The 19,416-nt window shown below is 39.4% G+C and overlaps 1 protein-coding gene across 1 annotated transcript; it reads left to right on the forward strand.

Moving 5' to 3' along the window:
- Positions 1 to 5,385: 5,385 nt before the first annotated feature.
- Positions 5,386 to 19,118, forward strand: tuft1a (tuftelin 1a). The gene is made up of 12 exons (XM_028013017.1): positions 5,386 to 5,594; positions 12,106 to 12,183; positions 13,474 to 13,575; positions 13,657 to 13,743; positions 14,314 to 14,364; positions 14,504 to 14,578; positions 15,254 to 15,364; positions 15,449 to 15,672; positions 16,350 to 16,455; positions 16,562 to 16,645; positions 16,802 to 16,896; positions 18,161 to 19,118. Exons 1-12 carry the CDS (start codon positions 5,535 to 5,537, stop codon positions 18,231 to 18,233), a joined length of 1,146 nt encoding a protein of 381 aa, XP_027868818.1. The 5' UTR covers positions 5,386 to 5,534; the 3' UTR covers positions 18,234 to 19,118.
- The last annotated feature ends 298 nt before the right edge of the window (positions 19,119 to 19,416 follow it).

Here is a 19,416-nt window from a genome sequence, read left to right on the forward strand (position 1 = left end):
CCAGCTCTCACTACGCTGGAGTGACCAAACCTGCACAGCGTCAACATGTTGTGTACATGACCTGTTTTGTAAGACTATAGACTAAACTGGTACATACTTTCCATGGGCAGGACTGGGTTTCCATATTGCAGCTTTCGAGACACAACTGTTGTACCTGAGAGCTTATTGGCCAAGAACTGGGCGTGTGTCCAGTTTTGAAACTGTTCTGGGTTTGCTCTTACAAATGGCTGCCTTTGTCATCTAAGTGTGAAGTGTTTCCACCTGCCTCCAGGGCTTCCACATAAAGAAACACAAGTCTTTCAGGCCTGGACAAAATGGCGTGTTGCCACCTGCCCTTTGAGAAACTCGTATAGCTGAGGAGTGGAGAGCAACTCTGTCATCATTCCAACACGTCAGTGCTATAAATACCGATCCTTGTGAACAACATGTAGTGACGAAAACAGACAGAGAAAAGGTGAAGTAATGTTTTGGTGGAAAAATTAACAAACCGTCGCAGTCAGGCTTACTTTAGTCCTGTTATATAATAGAAGAAACAGAAATTTTCTGAGTTCACTGAAAAAATACAGAGGTCAAAATTTGAAAAGTAGCCACAGCCCTGGTGATGAAAAAGGAGTGAAAATGATGAGAAAACACTTTGTTTTTCACCAGACTCACCTTTCTGACAAAGAACAAATGACATCAGTTAAAGCATCTGTCATAATTATTTTTTCTTTTAAATTTCATCACTGTTGTGGCCCGACTCATGGAAACTCATGTAGTTTAGAACCACTCCCACATCGTCCATTTGACATCTAAAGTATTTATTCTCATAATTCTCTAGCTGCTGAAGTAGTGATTCTAACCTTTCATAATCCAGGTGAGGCATCCACCTCGGCATTTCAACCCACAGTTTTGTAACTCTGATCTGTATTTAATCTCTGTTTAACATGTGACGTAAACATTCACTCACATCACACCATCGTTAAAAAGACAGAATTTTGTGATGTCAAGAATTTTGACTTCAAACCTTTCCCACAAATGTGTGGCATCTAGCTTGTACAACTGAACTAAACACAAACAAACGGCAGTGGAGTGGAAAATGTGAAACATAACAAGGTGCCTGTTGCATAAAAGTGCACACCCTTAAACTAATATTTTATTAAAACACTTTTTGATCCAGGTCATTCCTGTATATACAGTATATTTATATTGGCCCATTTTGTGAAGTATGTTTTCTAGATTAGTTACACACAGACTGATGTCTTAAAGCCTTTTACTTTTGTTAACTACGTGGATTTTCCACCTCAATCTAATAAAAACACAGCTTTTAAGGTTTGAATCTTACCAAAAAAAAAGAAAACATTTTTATTAAAGGCGTAAATGCTGTTGTTTTCAAATAGCATGTTTAATCTGACAAATGGGCATAATGAGAATGCGTATTATTTATTTTAGCCACATTCAATAAACTAAATATGACTGTATTCATCATGTTTTTGGACAATAGCTGCCTTTTCTTCAAAAGAAAATAAGTCTGGGAACATTTTTCCAGATAAGGTGTTTGGCCATAATTGTATTTGGCACAGAATCACATCATGGAAAGAACACCAAACCCACAGTTCAATATGGTGGTGGCAGCATTATGCACTTGGATTATGTTTCTTCAATTGTAAATTAAGTTTTTGTCAAGGTGAATGAAGTTATAAACACGACCCAAAACCTTCAGGTAACAGCTGAAAACTTGAAGATTAATAGTCCAACTTACACACATTTCAATGAAAGAATGACTTCATAGGAGAAAAAGATTTAAGCTTTTGAAAGGCCAAGCAAATATACCAAACCTGACAGGAAGTCGTCTTACTAAAGCAGGTGACAGGATACATCTTTCTATTCAGAGGAGCGGTGACTCTACTCTGAGCTCCTCACCTCGTCTCCAAGGCCGTTGAGTCCAGCCACCCTGCAGGTCGAGCTCATTTGAGCTGCTTGTAGAGCAGATCTCTTTTTTTCAGTCAAGATCCATATCTAGGCTTTTAACAGCACTCGGATCAATACCACATATATTTGCACTAATTCAACCTGGTTGTTCACTTTTGTGAAAACATTCTACATATATAAATATCTTTATTGAGAGAAAAGTCAGAATGAAAAGTCAAATTTCTTGTTTGTGTGGACAATATTGGCAAATCAACTGATTCTGATCTGATTATCATTTTCAGCCGATAGATCGATCTACATTACCACACCAACCCGCCTATCCATCTGCTGCTCCTGCCTATCATCACTTTTGAACAAGACACTTAAATGTAAGCTTCTCTGCTGAGGTAGAGACGAAGCCTTGCACTGGAAAAAACCCATGTATTTATTTTTACATGGGTTGAGTAACAGCTTCTGATTTTTTTGGAAAATCCTTCAAGTCAAACTTTTACACTCTACAATTTTGCTTTCAACCAGAAAGGCAGACATAATACTGACATAACCAGTTCGAGTCCCCCATTATATTTTCAATCCCGGACTTGGATGCACATAAAGTTGGATTCCCAAAACAGTCTGGTGTCTAATCTCTGGATCAATGTGTCTGAAAATGGTCGGATGCAGCCTCATGTCTCCTTTGTTTGTGGGACACATCTCAACACGCAGCCCTGAGGTTTGGGTGTGCTGCGGTTTTGAGGATATTGTGTATGTGGAGGATTGTCATTCCACAAGATAATTCAACCATTAAACAAAACACCTCCCAGTGTGACTTTAAAAATAACCACATTCTTGCCTGGTGATTCATTAGGGTAAAAGGTTTACTAATTAAAGATTCAAAACTGCAACTGAGCAGATGAATGAAAGGCAAATTCACTTTATTTCAGTGCGAATCTCTGTTTTAGTCTCCCTCCTTTGTTAAATACATCCAGTTTTATATTTTGTGCCACTCTGTGTTTGTGTTTGTCCTCCCAGTGCCATTAATTGTTTTAGTCTTTGTGCTGTGACCTCGGTCAGTCAGCTACATGCTGCCAGAGGAATGCTTTGTTTGCTACTTTGCACTGTCATCTTGTTCCAGGAAAATGACCTGAGTTAACAGGTCATTTTACTGATTTTACACCTGTTGCCACTTCTGCGACACACACTGCCCTTGATGTTTGTGCAGCAAGCTGGCCAATGTTAGGACCAGTTCAGGTCCGGTTGGTTAGATGACCTGTTAACCTGAGTTAACAGGTCATTTTACTGAGAACATGCATACTGTACAACAGCAATTAAATAACAAAGAAGTGATACATGAACATGTTTAACTTTTGAGACATTTTACATTATTTTTGTACCTTTACAGATTTCTTCTGATGGTGATAACTTTAGTTAATACAAAAAGCAGTTTCTAAATTTGGATTTTAGTCATTGGGGAGAAGGTCTCAAAGTAACTGACCCCTAATCCTAATAACTGGTTTTGCTCTCATACAAAATCTAAGGTCACAGACTGAGGCCCAGACTATCTTCTTCTGAGTTTTCTGCTAGAGAGCTGAATTTGTTATCCATCCATTACAGCAGTGCTTCTCAATTCCAGTCATCAGGCCCCCTTGCTCTGCATGTTTTAGATGTGCCTCTATTCCAGAACAGCTGATTCAAATGATTGCATGACCATCAAGTGCTGCAGAAACCTGTTGATCACCCATAGATTCAATCCAGGTGTGTAGCAGAAGGGAAACACCTAAAACATGCAGGGCAGGGGGGCCTGAGGACTGGAATTGAGAAACACTGCATTACAGTGAGTCGTCCAGGTTACGAAGATCCAATTCATCCTCACAACATTACATTACCACCATCATGCCTCACTATAGGTGTAATTGTAGTTTTTAAAAGCTAAATCTATATGCAACCAGACACACGTCTTCCCTGATGTTTCACTTTTGTCTCATCAGTCGACTGAATATTTACCTAAATAATTCAGTTTAGGTATTATTGGAGGGGCCTCATCTTGCAATCAAAAGGTTGTTGTTTTGATTCCAGCTTCCTCTTGTCACATGTTGATGTGCACCTAGCCCCAAGCTGTCAGTGTATCAGCGTATAAATGTGTTTGCAAATGAGTGAATATGCCTGTAATGCAAAGCGTTTTGAGTGATCAGTATGACAAAAAAAATTCTCAGTATGACTATATAAATTCAGCCCATTAGCATTGTGAAGTTGGGATGAGATGGGTGTGTGTGTTCAGCTGTGGTTTGGTCATGAAACTCTCCCATGATATTTATTCACAGTCTTTTTGTTATTGCTTAATCTTAAGCACTGACCCTGACTGTGAGGTCTGTCATGCTTTAGTTCAAATATTGTTCTGGGTTCTTTTGATAAACTTGGAGTAATTTTGGTAGGCTGGTCATGTTTTGTCCATTTGTGGATAATGAATCTTCCTGTGGTACACTGGAGTCTTAAAGCCTCAAAAATGGCTGTCACCCATTCATCTGTTACCCCTGCAGAAAATGTATGGCGAATCATCATACTTTTTTTGAAAAAAATAAAATAAAATCTTTCAAGGATTGGTAAACTGAATAAAGGAGAACATATAGTAATAAAATAAAAAGTGAACATGAGGAAGTCCCAAAAACAGTATCTGGAGGTCGCTAAAAACACATTGTTCTTAGCAACCATTAGCAGATACATCCTGTCCGTCCAGGGTTTTGCAGTTAGGCTTTGCTACCATTTGTGTTTCTGCATTTATCTATATTATCCAGTTAACTGGGGCTGCATTCAAAACATTGTTTTCTAGTTTGTATATTTGAAATTGTTGAACCAGATTTGTGTCTTCCTTTTGTGTTTTACCTCATATTTCTGAGCTCTACTGGCTTGTATGTTAATTAGCATCAAAACAAAAAGGCGCTAGACGTGACGTCATCCCCCTCGCCTAGTGCGACCAACCAGCAGAACCCGGTCTTGATTAAATTGATTAATTTCAGCAAAATTAATCAATTTTTTTTTTAAATTAAACTCGTTAATAAAAAAAATTGTTTGAACTTTGTAACTTTGTTTACGTACTAGCTATATTTTCAGAGCTCCCGAAATCCCAGTTTGTTTCCACTGCTCTGTAATGTGAGGAGACTCTTTTATAAAAGAGGCTCAGTCAGTCAGGCGTTTACGTTTTCTCACTTAATAATTTACACGGAAACTGGGCTGCTGCCCTCACGGCAGCGTTTAATATAGGGTTGACCATTTGTATTATATAATGAGAATGGCCATATTGTAATGCTTCATGCTTTATTATTTCTCCTCAGATGAGGTGAAGCTGCAGGAGGTCATTGTTCCAGAAGTTGCTGTACCGGTGGCTGCAGCTTCTGTCCAACAATGTGTTTCTGACACTCCCCTTCGGTCCGTTTTGTGGGCGGCTCTGTTTGGTTTTGTTGTTCACTCCCACAGTGACGCACCGAGAAAAGTTATTCCCAAAGAGAGGTGCCAGCCAGTCAGCGTGGGTTGGACAGAGAGACACTGAGCAGCTACTGTGGACGGTCCGCCGGGAGACACCGCGCAGTTCATTTATTTATTCATCTATTTATTTCTTTGTGTGTGGGGTATTTATTGAATCCGAGAAGAAGATGAACGGAGTGACTAGGAGTCTTTGCACCTTTGAAGACATCAGGAACAATGAATATCCTGTAAGTTCCTTCAAATCGTCATACATTTGGGTTCATTTCCAACTATATCTCTGTATGTTTGTGGAAAACTTGGGAAACTTTTGTTCCCTTTAATTTTTCTCCTTTTGCTGCTTCTACATGTCTTTTGGTTTCTTCTTAATTGCATACCCTTGTGATGGTTCGTGAAGGCAAACGCCTTCATCTGCTCTAAGTGCTGTATTTACTTAAATCTCTAAAGTAATTAAAGCATTATCCTCCCCCTTCAGCTCCTGAACAGACTCACATAGAGACCAGGTCAGAATTAGTCCAGATAACATCTGTGTCTGTGACAGGTGCCTTCTGGTCACATCGTGTAAAGGCTTACACTTCCAAGCAGTTGTGACAGACAGAGAAGGCAGCCCAGGTTGTGCACTTTGTCTGCCACCTGGGCAAAGACAGATTAAAAAGTGGTCTTTTTTTCCCAGCTTTTTGCTTTGCGACATTCATCCAAAGGAGGATATTTTAAATTCTATGGGCTTGATTGACTTCAGTAGTGGTGATGTGCTTTTCACCTCGTCTGGGGGAATCACAAGCCCTCTTTATTAATTTGCAACGTATGGTTTGGCACATTTGTGCAAAAAAATGTTTTTAACAAAGGTGATATGATTCTTTACCCAGGCCACCCTTTGCACAAGGGGTGCCCAAGCAAGTTTTTTATTTTTTATTTTTGCAAGTCCACCTAGATGGGAGTAGGGGCCTCCTTGTATTGAAAAAAAGATGGCTGTTATAGGCCTGTTTTTCTTTTTTGTTCTTGTTTTTTTTTTAATCTGGACTACATTTGAAATTCCCTCTTAAATTTCACTGATACTGAGACTGATCAGATGTGGTTTAATCTGAACTAAACAGGGATTCCTTAAGACATTAAGACATGATTTATGTGTAAAAACACAAAAGAGAGTATTTTGGTTTGGGTTTTTTTGTGTGTTAATGCAACATGAGAGTAACCCGGGGCAACATGAGAGCAACCCGGGGCAACATTTCATAAAATGACTTGCGCTGATTGGGGTTATCTATGTGTGATTCTCTTGGTTTAATCATTGACCTTCCCTGAAAAGGCAAACTGTTCACCAGCACTCTGTTTTACAAGGTTGCGGAGCAACATGACACTTTCACCCTCTGTCTTCCACTTCGGTGCTCTCCTGCTGAGCTCCCTTCAGGCCACACTTCATAAACCCTACCAGCTAAGCTTGAGCTGAAAGATGTAACCCACTAAAAGATAAAGTTGCACATTTCTGCCCTGCGGTCTAGACTTATAATCTATCGCTCCTCTCCGTGCAAAGTATATCCAACAGAAAGGTCAAAGTGTAACAAGGGCAGCAGCTCTCACATACCTATTAAACCGATAACTGAAGAATGCGTACAGCTACAATAAACCCTCTGTTTATCCAGGCCGCATTTAATCTATCAGCCATTACTTTTTGAAAAAGGGAACTTTGCATCAGTGTCACACAGAAGACCGGTCCGCCCTTATCAAAGTTAAATTCAGCAGGCAAATCATCTCCTACCTTCAGTATTTACATATCTGGTGTCTGATATGTTTATTCAAGGTAAGGTGAATGAATGCAGTCTCACCTCCTAGCGTGCCAAAAAGGCTACGCGGAACTAAAATGTAGATAAATGGTGATGAGAGGGAATTTTTATGTACAAGAGACAATTTTGTTCAGCGAGTGTCGTATTGTTTTGTACCTAGGAGGCATACAACCAAAACAGAAAAACTAACACAGACTTTAAAATTAAATATCCTAAAACATGTTCTAAAATCGTCTATAGACCTGTTATCAGTATGTGATATTTTGTAATTTAAAACTACTGCTTACAAATTCCCTTTTTTGTCTGGTAAGGCACTTTTTAAATAATGACACAAGTATCCCTTCAGATGATGTAACTTCCCCGTTGAGCACATTCCTCATGTCTTTCCTCACTATTCGTCTGGAGAGGCTGACATCAGTGGCAGGGAATGGACGAGACATGACTTACACACGTATCTGAAATATGCCAGAGCACACCTGGTTTATGTAGAAAGTATGGATTTTAGGAGGGTTGTTAAGGTTAAGTATCTCCATGTCAGTGTGGAGTTTGTCCTGATCCAACAACTCTCACTCTGTGACTTAGTTCCATGGGAATACTTTTATTTGTGTTGTCAGCCCTATAAAGTGTCACATGACGGCAATGCTGGAACAACCCAGCTTTCTGCCCCGATTCTAAAACATAACCTTTCATCCAGTGCTTTAGTGTGCATTTTTGTGATTGGGAAACGTTTCCTTGTTTAAGGCATAAATATTGTGACTTCTCAAATCAGAAAGTGGTGCTACAAATAAACAAAATGTCCAAAAACCTTTTATATATTTTAGAGGAGCACCAATCAGATTACCATTCTGGTTTTTGTGAAGTCTGACCTGCTAGTCCCAATTTCAACTTACTCTCTTTTGATTTTAAAATCTATATTATGAAAAGATATCGCAAAAATATGTTTTGTAGAAAAAAACTTTTCATTCTAACATAATAAATTAATTTTTAAGCACAGATAATGTCACAGAAGACTTCATGTGAAAAAAAACCTTGTACTAATACTTTAAAATAAGCACAATTGAGTACAAATTAACTGGCTTTAATATTTCATATTACTAATTAGCACAGTTAGCTTAGCTAACATTGAAAACCACAAGCAGAATGTAGACCATTACCAAATAAATTGCTGCCAATTTCCAAATCTAACATGTCCATAGTAGGTAGATATTGGCAGCTCAAAAGGACAAAACAACACATTTTTTGTACTCGTTTTGTCTTCTTGTTATCTACTGAAAGTCTTGGTCTTTCTCACTCTCATGTAGTCTAAAGGAAATGCAGATATTTCTCAATACGAAAAAGAAAGTGCAGTTTTCTTTATAAAAAGCTTGTTACCTCATTGTTTGGATTTCTGTTTTTCTGACTGGCTGATCAAGTTGAAACTGGTTGATTCCGATCAACCTTTGAGAGATTTTGGACCCTCAAAGCCTTAAGCTTACCTATAAGTGCACCTTGTCAACTCAGGCTGGGTGTGTTAGCCGCAGTATTTATTTTACTGAGAAGATTAATGTTCCCCGAATAAAGCCTAAGTTTCTGTCAGGCCTTTAAAGTTGGTGCAAGAGCTTTGTTGACTTACTCTTTAGTCAAATATTTCCTGATCTTAGAAATAACTTAGAGGTGAGATTATCTTTTATTTGGACGAAAAGCATTTCCTGATGCTCACAGAGGAACAGTCTTTGCATTGTTGTTTCCCTGGTTCAAGTATCTTACTGAACCTTTGGTAAAGGATCGGTGCAGGGATGGATGAATCTGGAATGATAATTAATTCACCCGCTGCTGACCTGTCGGGTCACACCTGTCCTCTCAGAGCTGAGGTTTATATTGCTGTTGGACTAAAGACATAAATGACAGGTGTTCAGCCTGAGTGCACAGGAGAAACAAAACATTTAATGCATGAGGATGTGTGCACACAAAACATCTTGTGGTATCCTTTGTGGTATGCAGGGACCGCACCTGAAGGCACAAAGTCAGAAATCTAAACCCTGTTTTTGTGTGTAACAGAGATCTTCAAAAATGTTGTTTACCAGGTGAATTCCCAGGTGTCTCTTTACCCCTCAGCATGTTTACCTCCTATAATTTACATCCCTCCTCATGTTTGAATCCAAAACAAAAGCGTCCCCATGCCCTTTCGGTGTGTCCTGATCTTTTGTCCTCACTGAGGCACCGTGGGTTGTGTGTGAGCTCAGGCTCATGTTTCTGTCAGTGGCCAGAAGCTAATGCTCTGTGCTTGTGTTCGCGTTAAAGTGGCTGTTTGCAGGTCCCGTCCAACTGCTCTCTTTTGTCTGAGTTCACAGGAAGGCTGGTATTACAGCTGAGGGATGGACAGCATTTTTCCAGCAGACAGGGAGGCTACCGTGTAAATAGCTCGCCCCAGAATGAGGATTAACAGAGTGCTGTGTGCGAGGAGCCAGGGAAGTTGTACAATGAAGCATTCCTGCTTAACAACTCTCCCACTGTTCCCTGTTTCTCAAAACCCTTCCTCTCTGCTCCTGGCCTCATCGGGGTGCACTAGAGCTTTCAGAGACGGCTTTTCCTCTCAGTCTGCAATCCGAGAGGAAAGCCTGTTGAACAATAGGAGAATTTTTCCCTTTTTGTAGTTGGATTTTTGTTGGTTTACTTGGACTTGAGTCATTTAGAGAGTGTTTTTTTTTTTTTTTTTTTGCTTTTCATGTCTTGCCTTCTAATTTTCCCATTTAAATCCACCTCTCAGTGCCTGTTCTTTTATTGCTGTTAGCCCTGAAAAGATAAGCAGCAAATTCAAAGACTCTGCAAACAAAGCTTCTCTTTTATGACAACTTCTTATCGTTACATTATGCAACAAGAGCTAATTTATTCGGTCAAATTAAGAGACAGTAGGGCTTCTTTGCAAAGCCTGACTGATAATCACACTTTACTCTTAACAGAATACAAAGCAAATTCTTATTTTGTTGCCACTAAAATAATTTCTGTTTTGATGTGAAAGACATTGTTGATCCTTGATCTAATCTTCTTGAAGCTAAAAGCAGGACTCTATATAACAACCCCACCTCTGGATGCTATTGTTTTTCAGCTGATGAAGCATTGTCTTTAAATCTGTTACAAAAATGGAAACAAGTCGGAGCTTGGCAGGTCACCTGCTGAAAGAAAGCTAAGGTTCTGAAAAATAAACGGCAAATCATAACTACTTAACCACGACCAGCAGAAGATCCATCATAGTTTAACTGTGAGTTTCACATAGATGGAGATTAAAGCAGAACGATGCTCAGATTTTCCGTTTGCACATGAGTGATGCTGTGAACGAAGCTCTGCGTCTGTGTTTGTATTTTAAAGTTATGACATAATTTATTGCACTATTGTATTTATCTCTGATTATGAGTTGAGCAAAAGATGACCAAATTAACAGAACATGCTATATTGATTTGGGACGTTACGGTTACTTAATGTCTGTGACCTCTTCCCTCACATCCGCAGAGTTTACCCTTGACATTTTACTGAGCCGCTCTTTCAGGGGGGCTTCCCTTGTGCTGGGAAACACACTCCCCGTAACATCCTGTTCCAGAGATTTCCCGCTACAGAAGCTACTTTCACATTCCTTTTAATGCATGTCCAGAATTTTTCTCAAAATATGTGATTATCTAAGTCTTTTTATTTCATACTGTACCATACAGAGAAACAACAAGCTGAAATCAAATAAAAAGTGTGTGCTTTGGGCTGTGCCTCAAAAGGGCTTGGCTACTTTTCCACCTCAAACGGCTGGTTTGACCAGAGAGAAGCTGTGGCTCGCAGCTCTCTATCGAGGAAGGAGATCAGCGATAAAGGTTGCTTCTCCTCCAGGGAATGTCTTCTCAAAAAATGATAGAATTATGAAATTTGACTCTTAAATCCACGTAGTGTAACAACACCTCAGTCGGGTTAGTGTTTGCACATGAAACAGGAAAGATGGCTTACCTCAAAATCCAGAGCATCGTAGTCCAGGCATAAGGACAGGTAGCTTTACGTAGTTTTCCAGAGGGTCCAAACTGAGAGCTAAATGAACTGCAGCATCAATAGATTCCAAATATTTTTAGATTTCTGACTTGCTTTCATTTAAATTGAAAAAGCTGTCTTCCATCCACCTTTTCAGTTCAGTTAAACCTTGACTTGCTTAATTTTTAGGGTTTAGTTGCAGATCATCTGTGTGACAGTGCTTTACTATGAATAGGATGTACAGTGCAAATATAAAATGGGTAATAAAGAGAGTCGCTTCATTAATGTGCACTGAAGCAGTCTGAGACTTTGAAGAGGATGCAAACTATTTGAGTGCTGAACTCAAAATGCTTTAAGAAGTTCATGGTTGCACTTAGATCCAACTATAATAAAACTTCACAGTAATTGGAGTCCACCTTCTGCAGTAAATCACTGGTTATTTAGATTCTGGTGGATTAAAAATACTCCAAGTAAAACTCTGTACTTTGGCTTTTAGAAAATAACATAAAATCATTGTCAAACTGGTGATAATGGTAGTTTTCTTCAGTGTTTTCTATAACTTTTTTCACTCTCAGTCTTCATGGTCACACTTATTTTATTCCTCCGCCAGATTGTTTATGGCTACTGGGAGGATTTGTTGCCATGGAAAGGCTCTGTTTTACTCCACATAACAGTTTTTCCCTGAAATCCAGCCTCCGCTTCCAGCTGGCTGCAAGCTTCTGGAGGGTTTTTCTCCTAAGTCCCTCTGACGTCCACAGCGCACAATTTAAACCAAACAATCTGTCTCTGTGCAGGGCTGGAAAACGTTTCGCTTTCTTTCTGACGTTTGTTCCCAGTCTTGTAGTGGTTGCTGCCTACTTTCTCCCACCCTATGACTCATTCTGTCCTCCCCCCCTCTTCTCCTCCTCAAAATAGCCCTCAAACAGACTCTTGATCACATAACAGACTCTTCTGAATCATTTCGTTTTGCCTCAATTTTCAGGACGGTTGTAGACGACTGCGACTCACTCTCCACGACCAGAGAGAGGCGAACCGGAGCGCAGACCAGCACAGAGATAAGGTAAGACATTTCCTGCAGATGAGAAACATTTTGGATAAGTGATAAAAAGCAGAACCCACCATGTAGAAGAAAACTATGTGATTGCAGCAGTGAGGAGAAGTGCTGTGGATATACTGACTGTGATTAGCACTTGTTGTCCAGAATAATATTTACATTTTTATATTTTTATCAATCTTTTGAATATAAGGACTTACTCTAAAGGCTTTACTTTGATATTCTTGGAACACATTAAAAATAGACAACAACAAAAGTCTTCTTCACCTCAACATTATGTTTTAGTCCTGTTTAAGGTGATATAGACTTTTAGGCTAACTTACAACTGTCTGGGTTTTCTGGTAATCTTTTAAAGTGAATGTTGAGATGCTTTGCTCTTTAAAGGTCATAAAGTTTGATTATGAATTTTTCTGGGGTGTGGAAGAGATATTCTGTCTCATGCCCTAGTAAAATGGGTCTGGTGATGCTGATTGTCTAAAATATTAAGTTTTTATATTTACAAAGGTTTTACAATCTTTTACTGAGTTGGGTTAGGTTTGCTAATGCGTCAAAGTTGACTGTACCTAAACAGGGCAGACCCAGAGTTGAAGAATCATACAGAATTTTAAATTTTTTTATTCTAGAACTTAATAGGAGTAAAAAGAAAGTTGTGTTCACTTGTGTATTAATTATTTGCACATCCAAGCCAGAATGTCCACACACTCACTGATAAATATTCCAAGAAATTAGTCATGAAGTCTCTATTTAAAACCTGACACTTTACGTGACGTTCTCAGTGACTGAGGAATTAGCTCAGAGTGAGGGTAATGGATCATGCAGCATTCTTTCACATCAACTGTAAGTATCATGTCAGTATAATCATGTCACAGCAGCCATCAGGTTTTTATTACAGTAGTTTTCACGCATCTGGATGTCGTGCACCTCGTTTTGTTCTACCAGCACTGAGGGGAAGTCCGCTGCAGTGAGGTTGCGTAACATTCTCTCTCTGTGCTTAAGGTCTCATGTCCACCCATTCTCAGGAAACCAGCAGATGTTGAAGGGCTGGTCTCCATAGAGATTTCTACTAAATGTCTCTTGTGATGCAGGCTCACAGTAATGACATGCAACACAGGAATATCTTGCTCATGAAGGGACAGTACGTCCCCCTTTCCTCGCCTAGCTAATAGGTTAATTGCATCATTGCTGCCGACATTCCAGAGCGATGTTTCATAACAATTATTTAACATCCAAGCTGCTCCTGCAAATTCTGTGTTGTAAAGTCGATCACAAACAACTCCTCTCGTCACTGATCTACAGCCAATTGGACGAGCTTTCGCCCTGGTGCAGCCGGCCAGCGATAGGACCACTTCGTACCCTGAACCAGTGAAGTCAAAGGAGGAGCAGGTGGAGATCATCAAGGTGTGTGTAGCAGATATGGATGTCTGGTTCTTGTGAAGGCATTTGACTTGGCCCCGGTATTGATGTGGCTCTTTGCTTTAGGTTTATCTGGAGGCTCGCAGACAAGAGCAGCAGAAACAACAAGAGAACCTGAAGATGCTGTCAGATGAAGTTTCACAGATACAGGAGGTCAGTGGCTGAACTATGATTATTGTTGACACAACGACGCTCGTGTCAGTCAGAATGTTTCCTGGATTATGAAGCATTTGCATCTTTGGATCATGTAAATAATCCTTCTGGCTAACATGCTGCTCTCTTCCTCCTTGTTTTATCTCAGTTTACTAAGTTCTAATTTAAGACTAATTTATCCAAGAAATGCATATAACATAGTGTAACCAAATATATTTGGACATGTATAAAAAGTGAATTCTAAAAATATAACTAATGTCTCAAAAGTAAAAATAAGTTCGTGGTTGTAAACTAACACAAGAAACATCTGACAGTTTCCTATTTGGTTTCTGCAGAAACTTGTAGTTACAGCTACCGGTATGTTCTTGTAGGTTAATCCAGCAACAGCCTAGCATGATTGTATTTTCATGTTTATCACATCTGATTACTGAAAGTTGATGATAACTATGAAATGGAATAATTTTAAATGCATCATGCTGAGTATTTAAAGTTGGGAAGTAGTTTGTTTTAATTCATTAAAATGCCTGAATAGCATTTGATACACTCACAACGTGTCTGTGTTTGTTGCAGGTGAGGTACTGTCTGAAGAACCTGAGAGAGCAGATGGCGGCCAAAACAAAGGTACCCGAAATTTGTCGCTCACTGAATTTATTTTCTACCTCTCATCCTGTGTGCTTTATGGCATTTCCTTTCACCTCTATTATCATTCCTGCCATGGTTCTTTTTTTTTTCTGCTGACTTCCTGTCTTTCTTTATGCAGCCGCACACAAACGGGTGGAAGGTCGGAATCCCATTCCGAAAGAACGGATTGTCTGCTCCCAAAACCGATGGGCAGGTGAGCAGAAAAACACATGAACAGGCTCTGCTTCAAGCTGCTGTTGGTGGGGTTTTTTCATCCGTGTGAGGCTTTTAGAGAACATATTGAATCTCACGTTTGTAGCGTCAGCTCACAGAACATTGTGTAAAGCAATCCGCTCCCAGAGGCACAAACAGAAAGGTTATGTGGGAAAAAGAACATAAAGAAATGATGTCAAAGCGTCAATGTTTCTTATATTCCTCTGGGAGGGGGAAGGGGTGAAAAATATCGTTGGAACACCCTTTGTTGTTCCTCCCACTGCACATGTTCTGTTTTCAGACCCTCCTCATTCCACAGATGCTTGAAACTAAAATAGTTTTCCTTTTTGGTCTTCAATCCACACGTTTCCTCACCTCCACAACCGTCTGTGTGCCATCAGTTTTGTACAAACACAACAAAGCTCCCTGTGTTTACGTCCCAATTATACTCGTATCTGAGTCACACTACATCTCCAACGCATGCATTGCATGCTGCACAAACAAGGAAACTCCTGCAACCTAAATGTTCCAGTGACGCACGCAGACACACCCGTTGTGTTTATGATAGGCAAACCCTCAGAGCTTAGGCGAAACAAAACAGTTTTTATTAGGTCATCATAAAAATATGTGCCCAACTGTAAAGTTGCAAAGCTGACGCTTTGCTGTTTATCTACAGGATGCAGATGAAGAAGCAGAGAGAGAGAAGCTGAGAGAGGTCAGCAAGCGTTTGTATGCACAGTTGCAAGAGGCAGAAAAGAAGCACCAGGAGGAGAAAGAGAAACTGCAGGTAATGTATACACACAGAGGTTATAACCCTTACCTTCCATTATTTACCTCATCTTCTAAAGAAGCTCGACTCTGTCTTATTTAGGCTGAAGGCAGCAGGCTTAGAGACTGTCTGAGCGACAAGGAGGAGAAGCTGAGGGTCACAGAAGAAGCCGGCGAGAAGAAAGACAAGCGCATTGAAGAGCTGCAGAGGCTGCTGGGAGGAATGGAGCACGAGAGCGCCACCCTGAGGGACACCATCCGCAGCCGCGAGGACGAACTGCGTGAGCTGCGCAAGATGAGAGAGGAAGGCCACCAGGGGGAGCAGAGGTCAGCCTTTAAAGTCACACAACACCAACTGCATCACTGAACTTTTTCCACATTTTGACATGTTTCAACCTCAAACTTCTGTGTAGTTGATGGGATATTATCTAGTAGATGAAAATAAAGTAGTGCATAATTGAAAAGCAGAAGAAAATGGAACATTTTCACAAATTAAAATCTGAAAACTTCCTTTTTTTACAATGATTCCCTGACAGAAATCTAATGGCAACAATCTTTGCCATCTCCTCTGAACGATGTCATTTTCTTTGTGTGTTTCACCACTAAGAGTTAGTGTTCTCAACGAAGACTGTAAAATTCAGTTCTGGCCTCATTTCACCAGAAAACCTTCCTCTACATGTGTCTTGTGTCCCGTTCAGTGCAGCAAACTGGACACCTTATAGTTTTATTTAGACCGCAGATTTCTCCCTGGTTCTAGTAAATGACAAACAGTTGATAGGTTCTTCATTCTGCACAATGGAAAAAAATGAACAAAAAAAACCCCCCATAGAAACCCTAAAAGTTATGTTTAATTGCCTTTCATTTCCCTTCCTTTGGCTTGTGTTTGCAACATGACAAAGACATAAAAAATTCACAGAGTCTGAATTCCTTTGCAGGCCGGTATTTTGATATCTACTGCTTCCTGAGAGTTACAGCGTGCCGTAACAGTCTGTGTGTATTTTTAGGGCTGAGCAGTTGGAGAGGGAGGTGGCTATTCTCAAAGAAAAGATCCACCATCTGGATGACATGCTGAAAAGCCAACAGAGGAAAGTCAGACACATGATTGAGCAGGTGAGAAGCACATACGCCAGACTCTGTGAGGCAAACACATCGACTCCAGGCTCATATTTGTGCAGGGTTTGCTCACTGTTTGGTTCCTCTGTTTGCTCGTCTTTAGCTCCAGAACTCTCGCATGGTGATCCAGGAGCGGGACCGCGTGATCCAAGAGCTGGAGGAGAAAGTGGCATTCTTGGAGGCTGAGGTGAGAAGTGCTCCTGGCCTCTGCTGTAGTAAAGAAAAGAAAAATTTCTGGACTGTGGGAGTAAATTTAAAAAGAAGAACCTTGTTCTGGAAAGAGAAAGAAAATGCAATGCTTAGTAATACTGTAAATAACCCTTAAACCATTTTGTTTGTGCAGAATCGAGAAATGCGTGACCAGATGGACTACTTCCTGGGAGGACAAAGGTCAAGTTCCTATCTCTCCACAGAGCGCAATCCACAGATTGTGTACAGGTAACCTATTTTTTCCTTGTTTTTTTTCTGCAAAAGTAGCACTTTCCATAATTTATGGCACCCCTGTGGTAAGGATGTGAATTATCTAACCAAAAAACTTCAAATAAATTCATCTTGTACTGTAGTAACATAATCTAACACTAGAAATTTGGGAAATTTATCTTTAAGTAGTGGGGAAAAAATGTTTCTAATTGATAAATATTTTTAAGGGGATTATAATATCTTTAAACTTATAGTAGTCTGTGACTTTCTGATTTTCTACGGTACACATCTTATGTAACAAAGAACCATTTTGACAAGCCACTACAAAATTAGCAAAGACAAAAGAACTACCGTTCAAATAAAATATTTTTTTAGTACCATATTTATGTACATTTCCTTTGTATTATCACTAAATCAGCGAAGACAAGGCCGTTAATCAAAAACAGCAACAAACCAGATTGCAGTTTGCAAATGACACAAAGGAAAAAAAGTCCAAATTTTCTTTCATTTTTTTTTTTGCAAAAATGAAAACACCATTCAAACTGAGCAGCAGGGGAGTGGCAGCATTATGTTGTGGGGCTGTTTTGCTGGTCCTCAAGGCACACTGCCCTGCATGTTTTAGGTATTTCCTTGCTTCAGTCCATTTCAATTGATGACTGATTAACAGGCGTTTGTTGAACTGCAATCAGTTGAATCGGGCACATTAAAGCAGGGAAACCTCTAAAATATGTAGGACAGTGTGCCTTGAGGACCAGGGTTAGGAAACACTGAATCATAAAACTGATAGCATCACGAGGAAAAAACATTATGTGGAAAAACTGGTGCAACATCTAAAGACATCAGCCAGGAAGTTAAAACTTAAGAGCAAATAGACAATGACGCTTAGCGTACAGTTAAATTAGTTAAAAAGTAACTTCCACACAATAAAGTGGATGATTTGGACCATCACAACAATCTGACCTCATTCTTTCTGTCAAGAGAAATGGATCAAAATTCAGGCATAACCATGGAGAACAATAAGCCCAAAGAATGTGACCCAATTTTTCCAAATATGTTCTGAATCTGAAGGAAGTTGCAAAATCCATCTAAAAACTCTCATTATTCCGGCATTTAGAAAAATGTTAATAATTTGGCTAATCCTAACTGAACTAAAACAGTGGGAGATTAAATTAAATTATTCTAATTTAATGTGAGTGTCTTTTCATTTATTTTATATCCTAAATGTGTGACTCCTGCTGTTTTCAGTAGAAGTGATTAATTCGCTGTGCCCTTGTTGTTGCAGTAAACCACTGAAGCCATCCACCTCCTCCAACAAGCCACTGCCCTTCATCAAAGTTATCGAGATCCGGTCATGAGAAAACAGAAGAACCTGACAACCAGAAGCAGCAGACTTTTTTCCAGACTGAATTCAGACAGCAGCTCTGCTGGTGACCACGTCAGATCGAAAGGAGAATCAGAGCTGAGCCTTCCCAAACTGCAACTTTAACAGCTCCTCTAAAGCCGCGTCCCGACTAAACAATGTTTGAAGGAAACAGTGGAGTGATCAGCAGCACCCGCTGTGTATTTGCCTCATGACTGTGTGCAAGTCAGCTTTACGTAGATACGTTAGTGACTCAGATGTGCATTTTGTGCTTTTGCTATTAGTAGAGTGATATCTCTCCTTGTACTGACCTGTTTTCATTCTTATCACACATTTGAACTTTGACTTTATAGCGTTGACTGTGCAGTTTATTCCCTATTCATGACAACATAACGCTCAACTAAGGTAATGTAGCATTGATGTACTGTTGCTTACTCACACTGTCCTGATAGATCACGTAAAAAGCATTGACATTATCTAAACTGTGTCTTTGTACAGGTTTGTCATTTACGAATATATGACTCTTTCATATGTACACAGCCATATGCGAGTAGAAATTTAATACAAAAAAATACAAAATACAAATTTTGTAGAAATACAAAAAAAAAATTCCAATTACTATTTGGGTCTTTCACATTTTCAGAATTTGTTTGGTCTCCTAAAACAGCAGGGCACTTTATGAAACTGAGCACACAGAAGGAAAACTGAAGGTGTCTTAATTTGCATTTTTCCTCTAAACATAATGTTCATTTCACTTCCATGTCATTGTCTGAATCTTCACCTTGTACATATTTCAGTGAATGTAATTAGATGTTTAAAATTCAAACAACGTTCTGCTTTTTATTTATTTATGCTAAAATAAAACCTGTTTGATAGAAGAGCTTTTGTATGAAGTATATGTCTTGATCTGTTATCTCTGTAATTTTCAGAATAAACACTTTACAAAGTGCATGCTTTATAATTATTAGAGCTTGACAGGAAATATACACTTGATAGGTCACTGTGAAGAGACACGTAAACAACTGCTTCGGTAATTTCTTGGAAATACCTGTTAGCTAGAAACTAAAAAAAATCCTGGCAAAATAAAATATTTAAATTCCTCAAAGAGACGTCCTACAGATAAAATGAAAACTTCCTGTGAGGAATCGGAATTTGTGGCGATGCTCCTATTTCATTCC

The sequence above is a fragment of the Xiphophorus couchianus genome, chromosome 3, assembly GCF_001444195.1.
Source record: "Xiphophorus couchianus chromosome 3, X_couchianus-1.0, whole genome shotgun sequence".
NCBI lineage: Eukaryota > Metazoa > Chordata > Actinopteri > Cyprinodontiformes > Poeciliidae > Xiphophorus > Xiphophorus couchianus.